Raw genomic sequence first — 21,858 nt, forward strand, 5'->3', positions numbered from 1 at the left:
CCACTGCACTCCAGCCTGGGTGACAGGGCAAGATCCTGTCTCAAAAAGAAGGGCCTGGGCTGCAATACAGTCCTCGAGGACAAAGCCAGTGATTTTTAAAAATTTTTTATTTATTTATTTTTTGCTATGAAACAAGCCACATTTACGGATATAACCAACTTGGGATTGTTACATTGATGTCTAGTCTCGGCTTTATTTCAACCCTGGAAGCTAGTAAGCATCCCTTACATTGAAGTTCATTGTTTTTTTTGTTGGCTTTTTTTTCAGGCTCCGGTGTTTGCTGGAGTCAACATCCTTCTTTTGTGACTTGGGACTACAGGATTCCTCCTCATCCCTCCACACCTGAGAAGAGGGGCCTCTCTCTGAAAGATTTCTGCTGAGGACCCCATTCCTGCTGGGTTCCAGGCTGTGTCTCTGGAAACCATGGCTCCCTCAGGTCAGCCAGCTCCCGAGTGGATGTGGGATTGGGAGCGGCTCTTAACAGACCAGGATAAAACTCAGGGAAGCGCCTTCAGCTGCACCGCAACTTTCCAGGACGCTCAGAAGCAATTTTTACAGGCGAGGTTCATTCACCTCTCAGGCCTCTGGGAACAACAGGACGGGCTGTGGCTTTCGAACTGGCTGTCGCTGAAGGGCCAGATCGGAGGACCTGCACTGACTGAACCACTTCGCCTTTCAGTGAACAGAGGGACTTGGCCACCGAAGCTCCGAGACGCCCGGAGGCGCAGCGCTGGACGCTCTGACAGGCGAGCGCTCGCGGGTCGCGTGCTTCCCGGCAGCCTGGGGGCGGGGCCTCAGACCACGCCCCCGCCTTATGATTGGTCCCTTCGAAACAGGCGGCGGCGAGCGGCTTACTGACCCTGAGGCCCAGGCGGCGGCTGCGGCGGTTGGTCAGGGGCGTGTCGGCCCCGCACAGATTGAGCCGAGTTGTCGCCCCGCTGGGAGAAGTGACCCTCCTGCGCCTGGTGAGTACTTCCCTGTTTGCCTTCTCTTTTCCTGGCGAACTTTTACTCGCTATCTCGGGGCCTCCGCGCCTCAGCCTGAGGGCTCCAGGAGCCCCCAGCGCTCAGAGGCCCCGAAGTGGAGGTTTGTTGGGTCCCCGAACTGCGGGAGCCAGGACGCTCTGCGATTGTCTGGCTGCCGCAGTCGCGTGCTCTGATTGGCCCCTGGGGCCGTCAAGGTGACGTTGCGCCTGCCTTCACCTGTCCACCCAAGTGCGGAGAGAGCCGCGACAGGTGTGCGGGGCGGTTGGGGCTGCTGGTGTGGGCGAGCTCAGCTGGGGAGGAGGGATCCAGCCGCTTCCCGCCCTGCTTTAAATCCAGAGCGGTATCAGAGCCCGAAGCTACTGTAGGGTCTCCAGGGGCACCCTCATCCCTAAGCGCCTAGCACTTAGAGGGTCCCTTTTTTTCTGCTCATCATCCTCAGAAATAATTGATGAAGTCTGTGGCCTTGCAAAGAGAGAGACAGACAGTTATTCTTGCCCTCTAGCAAGGTTTATAGGCTCTTTCCTGTTTTTTCTCCCAGTCCATGCAGGGTCTAGAACGCCCACATGTGCGGAACTGGGGAATAGAGCTGGAGACCCTGCGCGATGCTTTCCGCCCACAGCCCTCAGTTTGGAGGACTGCCCGGGGAGAGACTGGGAAAAGAAAGGGAAGGCTTGTAGAGTGCCTTGGAAGTCAGAGGAAAGTTTTGGAGGGCGTGCTCCTCTATGCAGTCACCCCTGGTTCCTTTCCTAATCTTTTCACACCGAGGGATTGAATGTTGTAAATTTAGAGTGCTTTGTGGCATGGCATGGTGGAATAGCTGATTCCCAGGCATTACTAAGAGATGATTTTAGGTCAGAGCCTGGGTTTTGCTTAGCTTGTGTGGAGAGCAAAAAACAAACAAACAAAAACAACAACAACAACAAAACCGCTTTGTGAATTGCTATCTGATCACCTGTCTTGGAACTTAAATGATTAGAAATTGAAATTCTCACCACCTCAGATTCCCTTTGGGAACAGATTGGAATTGTTTCAAATGACAAGTGGAAACTCTAGTGATCTGGTGTAGATCCTGATACCTGTTGTCTGACTCATCTGTTTCAAAATCTCATTAGAAACCAACTGTCATTGAACAGTAGGTGTTTGCTATCTGACATTATTGAATTAGAAGTAGTAATTTTTTTTTTTTTTTTTTTTTTTTTTTTTAGCGTGACAGAGTTGCTAAGCATGGGGGCTCTGAAATCAGACTTCATTGGATATCTGACTTTAGACACATTATTTAATCCTTGTAAACCTAAATTTCCTAGTCTGTGAAAGAAGGTTAATAATAGTTCCTACTTTATTGAGAGGATTGTTGTAAAGATTAAATGAAATTCCACGTAACTAATTTAGCACAGTGCCTGATACATAGCTATTATTATTTCTCTGCTGTTTAACTTGCACAAAAAGTTTTGAGCTGTCCCCAAAGGGTGGGGAGAGGTAGAAGGTGAAGGCAATACCAGAGATAGGGATAATTATTGTCCATTGACTAAATTATACATGTAAAGCATTTAAAACAGTATCTGACACATCATAAACACGTGGATTACTATTTGTCAAACACATCATTATATACCAGGTATTGTTTTCTTTACTTATATTATTGTTAAACCTCTTAGTAATCCTGAAATGTAGTTCATGTTATCTCTCTTTATTTTATTTTATTTTTTTTTTGAGACAGAGTCTCGCTCTATCGCCCAGGCTGGAGTGTGGTGGCACGATCCTGGCTCACTGCCTCTGCCTCCCAGGTTCAAGCGATTCTCCTGCCTCAGCCTCCCGAGTAGTTGGACTCCAGGCGTGTGCCACTACGCCCAGCTAATTTTTGCATTTTGGTAGACACGGGGTTTCACCATGTTGGCCAGGGTGCTCTCGATCTCTTGACGTCGTGTTCCGCCTGACTCGGCCTCCCAAAGCTCTGGGATTACAGGCATGAGTCACCACGCCTGGCCGTTATGTCTATTTTATAGGGGACAAAACTGAAGCTCAAAGAAGGGAAATCACTTACTAGGGTTCACCTGGAATTCAGTGCAGGCTTTTTTCTGTGTTACACATCTTTATATTCCTAACATTAAGTAACTTTCCTGCACTGGATTGTCACTGTGACCCAGATTAATTTCTGCTGTGGGTATGGGTTTATTTTGAATACATTATGAATTTTAAAATAATGAGAAATAACTTGTGATGATAAATCAAAATGTGTGATAAAAGAATAGTGTCAACAAAATGCATGCTATTAGTAAAAAACCAATGATATTTTGGAGTTTTCATGTTTGGAGAATGGCCACTTCAGAAATGATGTTCCTAATTTATATTTTGATAAATAGAAATGATGTTTGGAGAATTGGTTATTTCAAAAGTAGTATCTCCTCATTTATATTTTCTCATTTAATTTTCGTTTGTTCACTATGTTTTTACTAAGCTACTCTTCCTTTTTTTTCCCTATCAATTTAAGTTTGGAGATAATAGGAAAGGTTCAGTTATTTGGATAGATTACTAAAGAGCTTGCTGTTGACGAGGAAAGTAAGAGATTAAACTTAATTTGTATTCTTATGTTTTACTTTCTCACAGCAACGTGTGTGTATTTTACTTCTTATTGTTGCTTTTCATACTTTGATATTAGATATACCACTACATATCTAATGAGTCATACAATGGACATAGAATGATATTAGATATACCTTTACATATCTAATGAGTCATGCAATGGACATAGAATCTGAGAGAATAGGAAACTTGAGTCTGTTGGCCAATTTGTCTCACACTGAGTTTCTTAATTTTTAATTAGAGTTTAGTTGTCATAGAGAAATGCTTCAGAAGTAATGTTTATGAGATACAGACCATAATTATAACTGTATTTCTTTAGTGTTTCTCTTAAAAACTATAAAGTGTTTTCATTTGATTACATTGTTACAGAGTAGGTAGGGTGTTTTGGTTAACAGAAAGCCACCATGTATTTCATAAGCTTGTTACAAATTTGCAAAGAACTAGAATGTAATAAAATGTAGCAGCTTACTAAATGTAATGTCATCTTTGCCTCTGTAAGCATCCTAGAATTTATAGTATTATGACCATCAGTCATGTGCTGGATATTGCTGAAGTGGTGACTCATAGAGACTTCTGCTTACTGTCATACAACGTAAACATTTCTCTAAGAAAGTATAATATTAGCTATGGTGAAGGGCTCACTTTATATAGATAGTTAGCTGTTGAAAAAAATGTTTTATGTTCAGCATGTCTTCTTTGTTACACACACACAGAATTTAGAAAAGCACTGTGATCCCAGTAACATTACATATACTGTTCTACAGGTTGCTTTTGTTCACATAACAAAATAGACATCTTTTCATATCAGTGCATATAGCTCTATGTTATTCTTTGAAGTGGTTAAATGAGTCTACTGTATGAATGTCCCAGTAGTTACTTGAGCAGTTCCCTGTTAATGGATAGTTAGATATTGTTCTTATATTTTTTATGTTAGTATTTATGTATGTTCCATACATTCTTTTAATCTATCATGTGTAAAGGCAAACTGATCTTAAGTTCATTAAAAAAATTGTATACCACAAAATTTTTGACAAACTAAAAATTATATCTAATATAAAATTAAGTTATTCAGGTTGGATCTCTACCAAACATTTCAAAAGGAAAATTTCAAATAAAAAAAGATTCTCAACAAAGTCTCTATATTTTTCAAATAACATGTAATGTTTTATTAAACTGTAAAAATTTTATTTTTCTCTTAAAACTCTTTTATCTGCAACAGAAGCATCTGTTGCATTTAGGAGTAATTCTAGTACTAATTTTAACTCTGATTTCTATAGTGACATAGAAGAAATGAAGACTGTTAACCACCTTAAGGATCTTATTTTTAAAAGTATAGAGTGCAGCAAAATAGAAGCATGTAATATTGCTATATCCCTAAATTGGGAGATGATTCAGGGAAGACTCTGGAGGAATAGAATCTGGACAGGTAGGGGTGAGTCTGGAAAAGAGGTGCAAGAAGAGCATAGCTGGATCAGCAAGTGCGAAAACCTAGAGGTGAAAGCATGGCACTCAGAAGGATCTTTAACAAGTTCACTAAGGCTGAAGTGTAAGAGTCAAGAGACAGGGCTGGTGGGGATCCTACAAACCTTTGTTAGCTTGGTTAAGGAGTTTGGGCTTTATCCTGAAAACACTGGACAACCATTAAGGGTTTTAGCAGGGTAGTAGTAAAATGTCCTTGGATCAGAGTTGTGAAAAATCATTCTGGCTGTGGTTCATGAAGAACAGGGTTGCAAGGCTGGATAAAAGGTGACTGTTTCAGTAAACCTGGAGAAAGATGACGGTGGCTTGAACTAGAGGAGTGGCTGTAGGTATTGAGAAAATTTAGAGGTAGAAGCAGCAAGATATGGTCACTGTTCTGGCTGAGGAAAGATGGGGCAGGTAGAGGTGTGAGAGAGGAGGGAATTAAGAATGTCCTGGTAACTTAGTGAATTTTAATGGTGTTCCCCTGAGATGGTAAACACAGGCAGCCTCGGTAAACATATAAATGAATGAATGGATGGATTAATGATAGATGTACAAAGGCAGGACCATTTGATGAGGAGGAGGATGATAGTAAATACATAGCACTTGCAGTAGGTTTAACCTATCAGTTTTTTTCTTCTTTTGCCTGCTTTATATAGCTGGTGCTCCTTTCTTCATTATTTCAACAGATTAGGTTTGCTGCATCTTCTAATTGTATATCATATTTTGGATACATATTACTTTCTCTAAGTCAAACGTCTTGGCAAATCTTCCTTTCTTCACGTAAGATGTGTATTGGCGGCAGCCGCGGTAGGTCCAGACACAGGTGGCCATGGAACTCGCTGGTAATAGAGGACACATCTCGTAACTGGGTTGCTCTAAGAACTGATGCCTAAACCATCTCAGCGTGGTATATAAAGGAGAAGGTGGGCATGGCCAGCCTCCCTCAGCTACACTCTCTCGGGTTAGCCCTGGAAGTCTTTACACACATAAAACCCGTACCCATAATGTATGTATGGCATCTGACTTTTTCTACCCAAATATGGGAGGTGTGGAAAGCCACATTTACCAGCTGCCTCAGTGCCTGATTGGAAGAGGGCATAAGGTTATAATTGTCATCCGTGCTTATGGAAATCGAAAAGGCATCCATTACCTCACTAATGACCTCAAAGTCTATTACTTGCCTCTGAAAGTCATGTATAACCAGTCTATGGCCAGGACCCTCTTTCACAGTCTGCCATTGCTCAAGTACATATTTGTTCAGGAGACAGTCACAATAATCCATTCACATAGTTCATTTTCTGCCATGGCCCATGATGTTCTCTTCCATGCCAAGACAATGGGGCTTCAAACAGTCTTAACAGACCATTCCCTTTCTGGATTTGCTAAGGCCCGCTCAGTGCTTACAAACAAACTTCTTTTTTATTTTTATTTTTTTATTTTTTTTATTATTATACTTTAGGGTTTTAGGGTACATGTGCACAATGTGCAGGTTTGTTACATATGTGTCCATGTGCCATGTTGATTTTCTGCACCCATTAACTCGTCATTTAGCATTAGGTGTATCTCCTAATGCTGTCCCTCCCCCCTCCCCCCACCCCACAACAGTCCCCGGAGTGTGATGTTCCCCTTGCTGTGTCCATGAGTTCTCAAACAAACTTCTAACTGTGTCTGTTTGTGACACAAGGCATATCATTTGCATTTCTTATACTAGTAAGGAAAATACCATACTACGAGCAGCACTGATTCCTGAAATAGTGTCTGTCATTCCTAATGCTGTAGATCCCACTGACTTCACTCCAGACCCATTTAGAAGGCATGATAGTATAACTATTGTTGTCAGCAGACTTGTTTACAGAAAAGGAACCAATTTGCTTAGTGGTATTATACCCAAACTCTTGTCAGAAATATTCAGATTTAAATTTCATAATTGGAGGAGAGGGACCAAAGAGAATCATTTTGCAAGAAGTTCTGGAAAGATACCGGTTGCACGACAGGGTGCATCTTTTGGGAGCTTTACAACACAAGAATATTAGGAGCGTCTTAGTTCAAGGACGTATTTTTCTTAATACCTCCCTTACTGAAGCATTCTGCATGGCAATCGTGGAAGCAGCCAGCTGTGGTTTACAGCTTCTAAGTACCAGGGTTGGTGGAATTCCTGAGGTGTTTCCAGAAAATCTTACTATTTTATGAGAAACTTCAGTAAAATCTTTGTGTGAGGGATTGGAAAAAGCTATTTTCCAACTGAAGTCAGGGGCATTGCTGGCTCCAGAAAATATCCATAACATAGTAAAGACTTTCTACACCTGGAGGAATGTTGTGGCGAGAACTGAAAAAGTGTATGACCGAATATCGGTGGAATCTGTGTTGCCAACGGACAAACAACTGGACAGACTTATTTCTCACTGTGGACCAGTAACAGTCTACATCTTTGCTTTGTTGTCTGTTTTCAACTTCCTCTTCCTCATTTTCTTGAGATGGATGACTCCAGGTTCTATCATTGATACTGGAATAGATGCCACTGGGCCAAGGGGTGCCTGGACTCATATATGTTCTCACAGTAAAAGAGGGGGTGAGAATATTAAGATATCTAAAACCAGGAATAAGAGAGAGCCTACACTGTAAGATTTTAAACATTTGTAATAGTTGTGTTAAGACTATGGAAAATAACCTTGCTTTTTGGGGGCTTTTGTTTTTTATTAGTTTTTTTATAAGTTAATTTAGTAAGTTATGCTACTTCTGTATCATTCAATGTTTTCTTTTGAGGAAAGATAAAAACTTAGGCAATTCCTGAGTGTAGAAACCTTGCACTTATTTAAAATTTAGAAGAGAATATTTAAACCATTCAGGTATGAAGTTTTTCAGACTACTGAAATCCCTGTAGCAGAGATGTTTTAACATTATATTTTGAGAGCTTTGGGCGCTGAAGGGCCAAATGTTTTCTGGGCATTTTTTTGGCCAGTTTTTAATGTTAGACATTAAAATATTTTAATGTTTATGTTTTAATGTTTAATGTTTGAATGTTTAATGTTTTAATGTCTAATGTTTTAATGTTAGACCATTAGACACTCACTAGATGTTTACAAGTTTTCTTTAGGGAAGTATAACAACTATATGAACTATTTTAAGTCATGTTTATATACATTTATTAGAAATCTAAGTCATGCCTTTAAACATTTATTAGGTTCACTCAGTAGGTGTTAACATATAATTAACAGGTTCCTTGAGTAAGACAGTCCATCAGTTACCAGCACATTTTGAGCACCTGCTATATGTGGAATGTTGAACTAGATGCTTCCTGCCGTTAAGGACCAGAAACACATTCACTCTTTATCATTCAAATGGCTTATTTCATCATAGTCATGGTTGATATAAGATAAACAGCCAACATGCCAAAAATGCTCATGCCAGTTAATGCCGGGAAAAAAATCACCGACATACTACTAGTACTTCTTCGAAAAAAATCACCGACATACTACTAGTACTTCTTCAATCCTGTTCTATGCATTCTCCTAGGTAGAGCCTTCATCTTCAGTTGTGTTGATGAAGATATTTTTTTGCTTTTTAAATACTAGGGACTGATATCACTCTTGATAGTGCAGAGAAACCCTCCATAATTAAGTTTTCCATAAAAGCCTTCGTGTTTTCTGAGCAGAATGTATGAGGTGTGCCATCCCAAAGCCAGCTGCTATCCTGTCCGTTTAATGTAAGTCACTCTCCTTTGCTGTGGCCTCGCTGATGTTTGATAAGTATTATCAGTGTACAAAAGGCTTTATTTCAGAATGTTTTATTTATAGCAAACCAAGTCTGAAAGTTTTAAGAACACAGTCTTTGTGGGTGGATGTTATTAACTGTAATTGTTGTTGCCCAGAGCCATGGATTTTTTAACCCCAAATTATCCACATGGTGTGTATTATTCTTTGAACTTTTAAGGTTTTTGTGAGAAAAGGACTGTGAAATCAAAACAAGGAGGCACTTGTGGTGGGTGCACTAGATAGATTCTGTCAGTATCGTGATTCTGTATAGGATTTTTAAAAAATGACAAAATTCCCAAAACTTACTACTTTTTAAAAAGTAACATGTCTATTAACTGGTTGTACTGATATAAAAAGAAATATATTTGTGTTTTGTTTGCACTAAAATGCAAGAGTCCAATTTTTAATATCTAGAAGTTAGGGAGTTCTTTTGCTGGAGAAAAATGGACTGATCTAAACCATTCATTCTTACTGAGATTTTTATGCATAGGAACTCACATATAAACATGAAATAACCACTGCCAATATTCACGGTAAAGTGAGAAACTATAACATTTGGACTTTATTTATTTTACTCAACAGGTTTTAAAGGCACACCACCACTTTTTCCTTAATTTTTAAAAATTGTCATTTAATTCTTAAATTGTTATGTATTTGAGATGGAAATGAGACTTAAAGTTAGTTGCCTTTGCATGTAAAATATATAACTTGCAAATTAAAATATTTTTCTTTTTTTTTAAAAAGAAACAAGTGGAAGTAAATTTGTTTTACATAAATCTTAATTTTCAACTTTCCTAGATACTGTCACATGTGCCCATGTGAAGAGACCACCAAACAGGCTTTGTGTGAGCAATAAAGCTTTTCAATCACCTGGGTGCAGGTGGACTGAGTCTGAAAAAGGAGTCAGCAAAGGGAGATAAGGGTGGGGCAGTTTTATAGGATTTGGGTAGGTAGTGGAAAATTACAGTCAAAGGCGGTTTTTCCCTTGCGGGGCGGGGGCCGGGGTTACAAGGTGCTTGGTGGGGAACTTCTGAGACTCATTGTCCAGGAGAAGGAATGTCACAAGGTCAATTGACAAATTAGGGTGGGGCAGGCACAAATCACAATGGTGGAATGTCATCAGTTAAGGCAGGAACTGGCTATTTTCACTTCTTTTGTGGTTCTTCAGTTGCTTCAGGCCATCTGGATGTATACGTGCAGGTCACAGGGGATACATGATGGCTTAGCTTGGGCTCAGAGGCCTGGCAGATACCTTAATTGTAACTGTCAGTGTTGCACTGGTCAGTATTTGGAAACACATTGTTCTACCCTGCTACTTACATTGATTTGAAAGTTAATTTACAGTGATGAGGAATTTATGAAAAATTTATTTCTTTTGATGTTTTAAAACATTGACCATGACAAACTGATTTGTTAAAACATGCTACATGTCCAAAAATAAAGACCAGAATGACGAAAAAACCCAGATGTCTATTAGCTTCTAGTTACGGCTATAACAAATTACCACAAGTTTAGTGGTTTAAGATGATACAAATTCATTATCTTACAGTTTAGCAGTCAGAACTCAGGGTCTTTCAGTGCTAAAAGGTGCTGACAGGATTGTGCTGTGTTTGCAGCCTCCAAGGGAGAGTTCTTTTCCTTTCCCAGTTTCCACTGACACCTGCATATTCCTTGGCTCCCTCCTCCATCTTTACAGCCTGCAGCGTAGCACCTCAGATCTCTCTTTGATGCTCTTCCATCATGACTTCTCCTCCTGTCTCTTTGCAGCTGTCCTCACATCACCTTCAGTGACTCTGACCTTTCTGCATCCCTCTTGTTTTTCTTTACCCCCAAGAGAGGGTTCTTGGATCTCATGCAAGAAAGAATTTGGGACAAGTCCATAGAGTAAAGCAAAAGAAAATTTATTAAGAAAGTAAAGGAATAAAGAATGGCTACTCCATAGGCAGGGCAGCTCTGCATCCCTCTTACAGAAACTCCTGGGACTGCATTGGGTCCACTAGGAAAATCTCCCACCTCAGGATCCTTAATTAATCTGAAAGGTCCCATTTGCTTTGTAAGGTCACATATTCACAGGTTCTGAGGATTAGGATTTAGACAACTTTGAGAGCCATCATGGAGTTTATTTAAGATGTAAAAATGTTTATGTCCGCTGGGGCAGTCATATGAATTCCTGAGTAGCTCATTTATCAGAATTCTTGCCCCTTGGCAGAGCTGTTGTCCTGTTAACTTGGAACCTCTACCTACACAGCAACCTTAGTCATTTCTTTTCTTTTCTTTTCTTTTCTTTTCTTTTCTTTTCTTTTCTTTCTCTTTCCTTCCTTTTTGAAACAGAGTCTCGCTCTGTCACCCAGGCTGGGGTGCAGTGGTGTGACCTTGGCTCACTGCAACCTCTGCCTCCTGGGTTCAAGCGATTCTCCTGTCTCAGCCTCCCTAGTAGCTGGGACTACAGGCGTGTGCCACCATGCTGACTAATTCTTTTGTATTTTTAGTACGGACGGGGCTTCACCGTGTTAGCCAGGATGGCCTTGATCTCCTGATCTCACGATCCACCTGCCTTGGCCTCTCAAAGTGCTGGGATTACAGGCATGAGCCACTGCGCCTGGCCGTCATTTTTTTTCCTAGTAATTCCTCTGGTATATCAGGCAGCTCACTTGACCTGCAAGTACCTTGACCGTAATCACTGTACATATTTTACCTGGAACATGTTGGGTGAGAGGCAAAATTATGTATCAATTCAGGTCATGTAAATAATAATAAGAAATAATAAATGATATCAAAAAAGGTCCCCCGGCAGATGCCATTCATTATGTGGCTGCTTCTAAACTTTATTGTCACATTTCGTCTATAGCAGAAACATTGTGGAGAAGGGAGACAATCAGTTTTTCCTAGGGGTTTTCACATTTCTCCTACAAAAACTGTTTTCCTAAACTCCAGGCTTGAATACTTCTATCAACACTATTTCCAGTAGCAATCCAGGAAAACTTATGCTTGGCTAAGCAGTGTACAGGAATAGCTCAAAATAGTAAAAGGCACCATACAGGCAAGTAATAGGAGAAATGTGAATTCAAGGGCTGAAGATATAATCAGAATTAATTCAGGCCAATAAGGAAGGGCTACTAGAAAGAGATGAATCAAAAATGTTACAAGCCTAGATTAGTTAAGATCATGAAGCAACTCTCCAACTGTTTCTTCTCTGTCTCCTTTGCTGACTCCTTCGAAGTGTAAATGTTGGATTTTCACAGGTCTTGTTCTTAGACCCTTGTCACTTCCTTCTCCATTTCCCTCAGATGATTTCATTCTTTCCAATGGCTTTAACTCCCAAGTATTTGCTGACAATTTTTATCTCCTCCTGAATTTTTTTCTTAGTTCTAGATTCATATTTCCAACTGCCTACCTGACATTCCTACTTGAATGTCTTTTTTTTTTTTGAGACAGAGTCTCATTCTGTCACTCAGGCTGGAGTGCAGTGGTACAATCTAGGTTCACTGCAACCTCCACCTCCCAGGTTCAAGCAATTCTTCTGCCTCAGCCTCCCGAGTAGCTGGGACTACAGGTGCCACTGCCACGCCCAGCTAAATTTTGTATTTTTATAGAGACAGGGTTTCATCATGTTGCCCAGGATGGTCTTGATTTCTTGACCTCGTGATCCACCTGCCTTGGCCTCCCAAAGTGCTGGGATTACAAGCGTAAGCCACCATGCCCGGCCTCTACTTGAATGGTTTTTTTTTTTGAGACAGAGTCTTGCTCTGACGCCTAGGCTGGAGTGCAGTGGCGCAATCTTGGCTCACTGCAAGCTCTGCCTCCCGGGTTCACTCCATTCTCCTGCCTGAGCCTCCCAAGTAGCTGGGACTACAGGTGCCTGCCACCACACCCGGCTAATTTTGTTTGGTATTTTTAGTAGAGATGGGGTTTCACTGTGTTAGCCAGGATGGTCTCAATCTCCTGACCTCGTGATCTGCCCACCTCGGCCTCCCAAAGTGCTGGGATTACAGGCGTGAGCCACCGCGCCCGGCCGTACTTGAATGTTTTTAAAGGTTTCCTGAAACAAACATAACCAAAACACAGCACTCCTTTTTTTTCCCCCCAAGATGGAGTCTTGGGTCTTGCTCTGTCACCCAGGTTGGAGTGCAGTGTAGCAATCTTGGCTCACTGCAATCTCTGCCTCCTGGGTTCAAGCAATTCTCCTGCCTCAGCCTCCCAAGTAGCTGGGATTACGGGTGCCCACCACCACACCTGGCTAATTTTTGTATTTTTAGTAGAGATGGGGTTTCACCATGTTGGCCAGGCTGGTCTTGAACTGCTGACCTCATGATCCACCCGCCTCGGCCTCCCAAAGTGCTGAGATTACAGGTGTGAGCCACCACACCCAGCCAACACAGCACTCTTGACCCATGTATGCTGTGTGTCCTGCTTCAGTTTGTTCATCACCCTCATCTCAGTAAATGCTGCCTCTGTCTCTGCTCAAATTCCCTAAGCCTGAAACAGTAGTTGTTCTTGATACTCTGCTCTTATGTTCCTCTCCTTTACCCCATCATCTCTGACAATTGTCAAATCCGTTTGTTCTTAACTCCAAATATATGTCAGATCCATCTCCTTCTTTCCAGTGGAGAGTGTTAGATTCTAGCTCAGTCACCATTGTTTGTCACTGAACTACTGCAGTGGACTCTTCCCTCTTCCACACTACTCTCCCATCTCATTTCTTATACAGTGTTTCTTTGGCTCTCACCGTTTCTACCCCTACTTGTTTCTCCTTTTCTCACTGTTTCCCCTAGTTCTTTTTCCTACATCTTCATCCACTTTTCCCCCCATTTCTCTGTTAAACATATCACTGTTTCACTCCACTATTTCTCTCTCTTCCTCAGATTTCCTTTAAAACTGTGAATTAGATCATGTCACTATTCACTTAGTTAAAATTCATTAGGGGCTTCCATTGCATTTAGGGTAATATCTAGTGGGGGACTTCAATAAACCACTGACAGCACTAGACAGGTCATCAAGACAGAAAATCAACCAAGAAACAATGGACTTAAACTATACCTTGGGACAAATGGACTTAACACATATATACAGAACATTTCATCCAACAACAGCAGACAGAATACACATTCTGTTCGACAGCACATGGAACTTTCTCCAAGATAGACCATATAATAGGGCATAAAACAAACCTCAATAAATTTAAGAAAATTGAAATTATATCAAGCACTCTCTCAGACCACAGTGGAATAAAACTAGAAATCAACTCCAAAAGGAACCTTCAAAACTATGCAAACACATGGAAACTCAATATCCTGCTCCTGAATGAGCACTGGGTCAAAAACGAAATCAAGATGGAAATTTAAATGTTATTTGAACTGAACGACAGTAGTGACACAACCTATCAAAACCTCTAGGATACAGCAAAGGTGTTGTTAAGAGGAAAGTTCATTGCCCTAAACGTGTATATCAAAATGACTGAAAGAGCACAAACTAATACTCTAAGGTCACACCTCAAGGAACTAGAGAAACAAGAACAAACCAAACCCAAACCCAGCAGAAGAAAGGAAATAACCAAGATCATAGCAGAACTAAATGAAATTGAAACAAAAAAATACAAAAGATAAATGAAACAAAAAGCTGGTTCTTTGAAAAGATAAATAAAATTGATAGACCATTGGCAAGATTAATGAAGAAAAGAAGAGAAAAAATCCAAATAACCTCACAAAGAAACAAAACAGGAGATATTACAACTGACAACACTGAAATATAAAAGATTATTCAAGGCTACTATGAACACCTCTATGCACATAAACTAGAAAACCTAGAAGAGATGGATACATTACTGGAAAAATACAACCCTCCTAGCTTAAAACAGGAAGAACAGACCAGTAACAAACAGTGAGATTGAAATGGTAATTAAGAAATTACCAACAAAAAAGAAGCCAAGGACCAGATAGATTCACAGCAGAACTTTACCAGACATTCAAAGAAGAATTGGTACCAATCCTTTTGACACAATTCCACAAGATAGAGAAAGAAGGAACCCTCCCCAACTCATTCTATGAAGCCAGCATCACCCTAATACCAAAATCCAGGAAAGGACATAACCAAAAAAGAAAACTACAGACAAATATCCTTGATGAACGCAGATGCTAAAATCTTTGTAATTGACAAAATACTAGCTAACCGAATCCAACAACATATCAAAAAGATAAACCACCATGATTAAGTGGGTTTCATACCAGGGATGCAGGCATGGTTTAACATATGCAAGTCAGTAAATGTGATAGAGCACATAAACAGAATTAAAAGCAAAAATCATGTGATCATTTCAGTAGATGGAGAAAAAGCATTAGGCAAAATCCAGCATCGCTTTATGATTAAAACTCTCAGCAAAATTGGCATACAAGGGTCATACCTTAATATAATAAAAGCCATCTATGGACAAACCCACATCCAACGTAATGCTGAATGGGGAAAAGTTGAAAGCATTCCCTCTGAGAACTGGAACAAGACAAGGATGCCCACTCTGACCACTCCTCTTTGACCTAGTACTGGAATTCCTACCCAGAGCAGTGAGACAAGAGAAAGAAATAAAGGGCATCCAGGCCGGAAGCGGTGGCTCAAGCCTGTAATCCCAGCACTTAGGGAGGCAGAGGTGGGTGGATCACAGGGTCAGGAGATTGAGACCATCCTGGCTAACATGGTGAAACCCCATCTCTACTAAAAATACAAAAAATTAGCCAGGGGTGGTGGCAGGCAACTGTAGTCCCAGCTACTTGGGAGGCTGAGTCAGGAGAATGGCGTGAACCCAGGAGGCAGAGCTTGCAGTGAGCCGGGATAGTGCCACTGAACTCCAGCCTGGGTGACAGAGTGAGACTCCATCTCAAAAATAAATAAATAAATAAATAAAGGGCATCCAAATCGGTAAAGAGGAAGTCAAACTGTTACTGATTGCTGATGATATGATTGTTTACCTTGAAAACCCTAAGGACTCCTCCAGAAAGCTCTTAGAACAGATAAAATATTGGGGGAAGCCGCCCCCAATATTTCAATGTTAGGTTCTTTCTATTTTCCATAAGTGTCGGCTGGCTGAGAAATAAAGAGAGACAGTACAAAGAGAAGAATTTTACAGTTGGGCTGCCAGGGGTGACATCACATATGGGTAGGACTGTGATGCCCGCCTGAGTCTCAGACCAGCAAGTTTTTATTAAGGGTTTCAAAAGGGGAGGGAGTGTAAGAACAAGGAGTAGGTACAAAGATCACATGCTTCAAAGGGCAAAAAGCAGAACTACTACTAAGGGTCTAACAAAGATCACATGCTTCTGAGGGAACAGGACAAAGGGGAAAAGCAGAACTACTAATAAGGGTCTATCTATGATCAGTGGTGCACGTATTGTCTTGATAAACATCTTAACAGAAAACAGGGTTTGAGAGCAGAGAACCGGTCTAACCACAAATTTACCAGGGCGGAATTTTTTCCCACCCTAGGAAGCCTGAGGGTTCTGCAGGAGACCAGGACATATATCTCAACCACGTAAGACAGACATTCCCAGAGCGGCCATTTATAGACCTCCCCCCAGGAATGCATTTCTTTCCCAGGGTATTAATATTAATATTCCTTGCTAGGAAAATAATTCAGCGATATCTTTCCTACTTGCACATCCATTTATAGGCTCTCTGCAAGAAGAAAAATATGGCTCTTTTTGCCTGACCCCACGGGCAGTCAGACCTTATGGTTGTCTTCCCTTGTTCCATAAAAATTGCTGTTATTCTGTTCTTTTCAAGGTGCACTAATTTCATATTGTTCAAAAACACATTTTACAATCAATTTGTACAGTTAACACAATTATCACAGTAGTCCTGAGGTGATGTAAATCCTCAGCTTATGAAGATAACAGGATTATCTTCATAAAGTAAAGACAGGCATAAGGAATTATTAAAGTATTATTTGGGAACTGATAAATGTCCATATTAATATGAAATCTTCACAATTTATGTTCCTCTGCTGTGGCTCCAGCCAGTCCCTCTGTTTGGGGTCCCTGACTTCCAACAACAATAAAAGAATTCAGCAAGGTTTCTGGATACAAGCTTAGTGTACACAAATCAGTAGCTTTTCTATACACCAACACCAACAGCAACCAAACAGAGAATCAAATCAAGAACTCAACCCCTTTTATAACAGCTGCAAAAAAAAAAAAAAAAAAAGAATATACCTAACCAAGGAGTCAGAGACCTCTACAAGGAAAACTAGAAAACACTGCTGAAACAAATCATAGACAATACGAACAAATGGAAATACATCCCATGCTCATGGATGGGCGGAATCAATATTGTGAAAATAACCATACTGCCAAAAGCAATCTACAAACTCAACACAATCCCCATCAAAATACCACCATCATTCTTCACAGAATTAGAAAAAACAATTCTAAAATTCATATGGAACCAAAAAAGAGCCCACATAGCCAAAGCAAGACTAAGCAAAAAGGAACAAATCTGGAGGCATCACACTACCTGATTTCAAACTAAACTATAAGGCCATAGTCACCAAAACAGCATGGTACAGCTACAAAAATAGGCACATAGGAAATGGAACAGAATAGAGAACCCAGAAATAAACCCAAATACTTAGAGCCATATGATCTTTGACAAAGCAAACAAAAACAAAGTGGGGGAAAGGACACCCTTTTCAACAAATGGTGCTGGGATAATTGGCTAGCCACATGTAGGATCCTCATCTCTCACCTTAGACAAAAATCAACTCAAGATGGATTAAGGATTTAAACCTAAGACCTGAAACTATAAAAATTCTAGAAGATAACATTGGGAAAACTCTTCTAGACATGGGCTTAGGCAAGGATTTAATGACCAAGAACCCAAAAGCAAATGCAATAAAACAAAGATAAATAGCTGGAACCTAATTAAACTAAGGAGCTTTTAGTTTGTATGTCAAAAGGAACAGTCAGCAGAGTAAACAGACAACCCACAGAGTGAGAGAAAATTTTCGTAAGCTATACATCTGACAAAGGACTAATATCCAGAATCTACAACAAACTCAAACAAGTCAGTAAGAAAAACCCAAACAATATCATCAAAAACTGAGCTAAGGACATGAATAGACAATTCTCAAAAGAAGATATACAAATGGCCAATAAAGATAAGAAAAAATGCTCAACATCACTAATGATCAGGTAAATGCAAATGAAAACCACAATGCGATACCACCTCACTCCTGCAAGAATGGCCATAATCAAAAAATCAAAAAACAATAGATGTTGGCATGGATGCGGTGAAAAAGGAACACTTCTACACTGCTGGTGGAAATGTAAACTAGTACAGATGCTATGGAAAACAGTGTGGAGATTCCTTAAAGAACTAAAAGTAGAACTACCTTTTGATCCAGCAATCCCACTACTGGGTATCTACCCAGAGGAAAAGAAGTCATTCAAAAAAGATACTTGCACATGCATGTTTATAGCATCATGATTCACAATTGCAAAATCATGGAAACAACCCAAATACCCATGAATAAATGAGTACAGAAACTGTGCGTGTGCTCCCCCCATATATATATAATATATATATGATGGAATATTATGCAGCTGTAAAAAGGAATGAACAGCATTTGCAGTGACCTGGATGAGATTGAAGACTATTATTCTAAGTGAAGTAACTCAGGAATGGAAAACCAGACATTGTGTGTTCTCACTGATATGTGGGAGCTATGCTATGAGGACACAAATGCATAAGAATGATGCAATGGACTTTGGGGACTTGGGAGGAAGAGTGGGAGGGGGGTGAGGGATAGAAGACTATAAATATGGTGCAGTGTATACTGCTCGGGTGATGGATGCACCAAAATCTCACAAATCACCACTAAAGAACTTACTCATGTAACCAAATAACACCTGTACCCCAATAGCTTATAGAAAAATAAAAAAATAAAAAATAAAATTATGTATTCATTTAGGTATTTGCTATTTTCAGTCTTCTCAACCGGTATATTAGCTCCATAAGGGCAGAAACATGTCTTTTATGTTCATCACTGTGTCTCTTGCCTATGGCGTCTAGTTCGGTAAAGGAGGTGAATAAATAAATAAGTGTATACCACATGAATAAAGATTACAGCGCAAATAGTTAAATAGCCCCAGAAATAAGTATAACTTTTAGAGAGGACGTTGAGGAGACAGGTTGGAGGGAATGAAGGGTCTATGTTAAATAAATTCCTAAATATTTATTCTAGCAAAGTGAGTTATCAATCACACATTTTTATCTGAGTGTCCTGCCAATTATGATGTGGGTATTTTCAAGCTTTTACTCTCATTTATAACTATATTTATTTTTTTGTTAGTAAAAGAAGCTTTCCAAATTATGCCTAATGATATCTGAGTATTACTAGCTTTGTTTTCTTATCTTTTTAATTAGATAAATTATATCACATGAACTACAATTATGTCTCATCACCATATTCATAATTAATTTGTTAAGTGCTATCTATGTATCTGGTACTTTATACGTATCGTCTCATTTAATTTTTACAGCAGCCATAAGAAGGAAATGGTCGTATCTCATTTTACAGATCAGAACTCAGAGAAGTTAACTACTCCAAAGTCATATAGCCAGTATTTTCGGGAGCTGGAATTCAAATCAGATGTGTTCAATACCTTCTACTACCCCACTGCTGTCTTTATGGTGAGTTATTTTAGTATACATTAAGAAATACATGAAATATGATTGGTATAGATATAGTATTTCTATTTTCTTTATTAGGCAGCTAGGAAACATTTAACTCAAAATTTTAAAGCAAAGAAACTTTTTTTTCTGAGTGAATCAGAAAGGATGTATTCTTCAACTATTTTTCTAAATGAAGCATTAAAAAAGGATGAAATATTTTGACATACAGAAAGGCGTACAGACTAGTATAATAACACCTTTGTTCTTACCACTTATCTTGAAATAAAATCTTACTGGTACAGTTGAAAGGCCCTTGTGCATTCCTCCCCAGGGTCATTTTCCTCTCTCTTCCTCAGTAGTAACCGCAATCTCAACTTGATCCTATCCTTGCAGCTTGGGTATCTTGGCGATAATCTGGTGGCTGAGTGCTGAATGGATGTGTGGCACAATGGCAATTAATGTTATTCTTTTTTCCTGAAGAAACTTACCTTATTTCTTTGCTTTTTTTTTTTTTTGTTTGGTACTCTTCCTGGTTGACTTCAGATTTGTAACAGATGGAGCCATGACATTTTGAATTCTCCCCATCATACCGTATAACGTGAGAAAGGATTGAAAATGTGTAAGTTTCAGAGCCTGTATCTTTGGGACAAAGGATCGGTTCAGTAGTTGGTGTTCCTAATCCCATTATGATCTGAAGTCACATTAGAATGAAGAGCCTTAATGCAAATAATCTTGAGTACCTCATGACTTTTTAAAAATTCTTAAAGATGAGTGGGTTGGGCTCAAATTCTGGTCAAATTTCAGGTGGATGAGCACATTCTGTGTTTCCAACATTTTCCTCGGATTTTAAAAGTTAAGTATAGTATTCCTAACTTTGTATGATCTATGCATAAGAGTGTCTTGTGAAAGATTCCCAACAGGTTTAGAGTGTAGTTTAGACTTGGTTACATGAGAGGTCTTCCCTCACTCTCGCCAAATCTAAGGGAAAAGACTTCCTCAAGTTGGCGAAGAACTGAAATAGACTTCTTCAGAAAGACAGACAAAAACAAAAAATAAGGACAATATGTTGCTAATTAAGATGCAAAATGAAATGTTACTGGTTCAGTGTAACTGATTTATATGAAACAAATAGAGATTTTTAGGGAATGATAGAAAAGAGGAAAATAGGTAATAAAATGAAAGAGAAGCAAGAATTGTGATTGTGATACATATCGAGGACTGGGGCTAAAAAGCTACTCTTGGGAATAAATGCCTGAGACACAAAAATATCTTGGAAAGATGATAGTGAATGACTAGAAAATACCAAAGACGGGCTCTTAGTATCTGTTACATAGTGAGTACTCATTACGTAATTGATGATTGATAAAATCTCATCAATGAAAAGCACATGTTCATGTATATTATAGGTTTTCATGTATGAAGATACAGAATAACTTATCTGCATACTATTTTATTAAAGAATTTCTTTTTTAAAGTTAATCCAGATGGTTATATTTTTGCCATCTTAAAAGTAGTTTTTTCTGTTATGCAAGAAGAATGATTTTAAAAATGTATGTGAAGACTCTTGCTAAAGTTCAAGTGACCAAATATTGTACATAAATTCTGTATTTCTTTCATAAAACTAATTTTGTTGAATTTTCCATAAAAAGTGCAACGACTAAACATTCTTGTGATAGCTTCTTTGTGAATGTGTCACTGTTCTTGATTTGCACACGACTTATAATTTAGGCTTTCTTTTGTTTTGGGCTGGCAGCTCCAACTGTTAAAGCTCTTGTCTGATTATGTGGAACTCCATTTTAATAGGAGCAGCTTCTTTGCTGCATTTTTAAAAAATGGTCTCGGAAGCTTCTTACTTCCGAGAAGTGGATCTTTGTTGCGGACAAAGGATTATTTATGCTAAAGGAAAATGTATTCCCCACTGAATTAGCTCGTGGGAAGCATAACAAGCTCATTAGGAATGCTCACTTGTACTTTGGCCTTTTGCTGTGGTGAAGAGAAGGGAAAATGACATCAAAAAGGACATTCTGTTGTCTTTTGCCTTCCTGCAAAGAAAATGTGTTATACTATTAGGCTTTTCAGTATGGTTTAGCTCAGGTTCAACTTTGGTACTAGAAGAAATGTTCCTGAAAGGAAAGTGGTATGTATAGTTGACACTGTGCATGAGGTATGTCTGATATAACTTAGAGGAAAAAATAACTTTTTCTTGGAAAGTAATAGCATTATAGCTTTGTAATTATTGTATATTTTTTCTTAAAATATTTTAAAGGTGGTTTACAATAAAAATAGACTAGCTTATTATGCTGCTATGAGCAATAAAAAATCCTAGGTTTTTACAGTCTATACTGTTGAATGTTTTTAAACTCTTCACTTTTATCCCTTTGAAAATATAGGAAAGAGTTGCATTTACCTAATTCAATGAA

The 21,858-nt window shown here is 39.4% G+C and overlaps 2 protein-coding genes across 7 annotated transcripts in view; both read left to right on the forward strand.

Moving 5' to 3' along the window:
* The first annotated feature begins 826 nt into the window (after nt 1-826).
* GAS2L3 (growth arrest specific 2 like 3) overlaps nt 827-21,858 on the forward strand; it is a 55,046-nt gene continuing 34,014 nt past the window's right edge. The window contains exons 1-3 of one of the 6 annotated variants that reach the window (XM_063615180.1): nt 867-965; nt 19,344-19,456; nt 19,982-20,057. The gene's annotated coding sequence lies outside the window, so the exon portion shown is untranslated. Of the gene's footprint in view, nt 966-19,305; nt 19,457-19,981; nt 20,058-21,858 lie in introns of all 6 variants that reach the window. The other 5 variants (XM_063615178.1, XM_055237900.2, XM_063615179.1 and 2 more) reach the window with 5 other exon arrangements.
* Nucleotides 4,087-21,338, forward strand: LOC129460257 (phosphatidylinositol N-acetylglucosaminyltransferase subunit A-like). The gene is given in 11 exon segments (XM_055237875.1): nt 4,087-4,178; nt 4,844-5,224; nt 5,816-5,872; nt 5,934-6,433; nt 6,678-6,925; nt 6,927-7,648; nt 8,683-8,733; nt 10,332-10,569; nt 11,425-11,525; nt 19,306-19,456; nt 21,192-21,338. Coding segments are annotated over 11 exon segments (2,688 nt in total).

Source organism: Symphalangus syndactylus, chromosome 13 (assembly GCF_028878055.3).
Source record: "Symphalangus syndactylus isolate Jambi chromosome 13, NHGRI_mSymSyn1-v2.1_pri, whole genome shotgun sequence".
NCBI lineage: Eukaryota > Metazoa > Chordata > Mammalia > Primates > Hylobatidae > Symphalangus > Symphalangus syndactylus.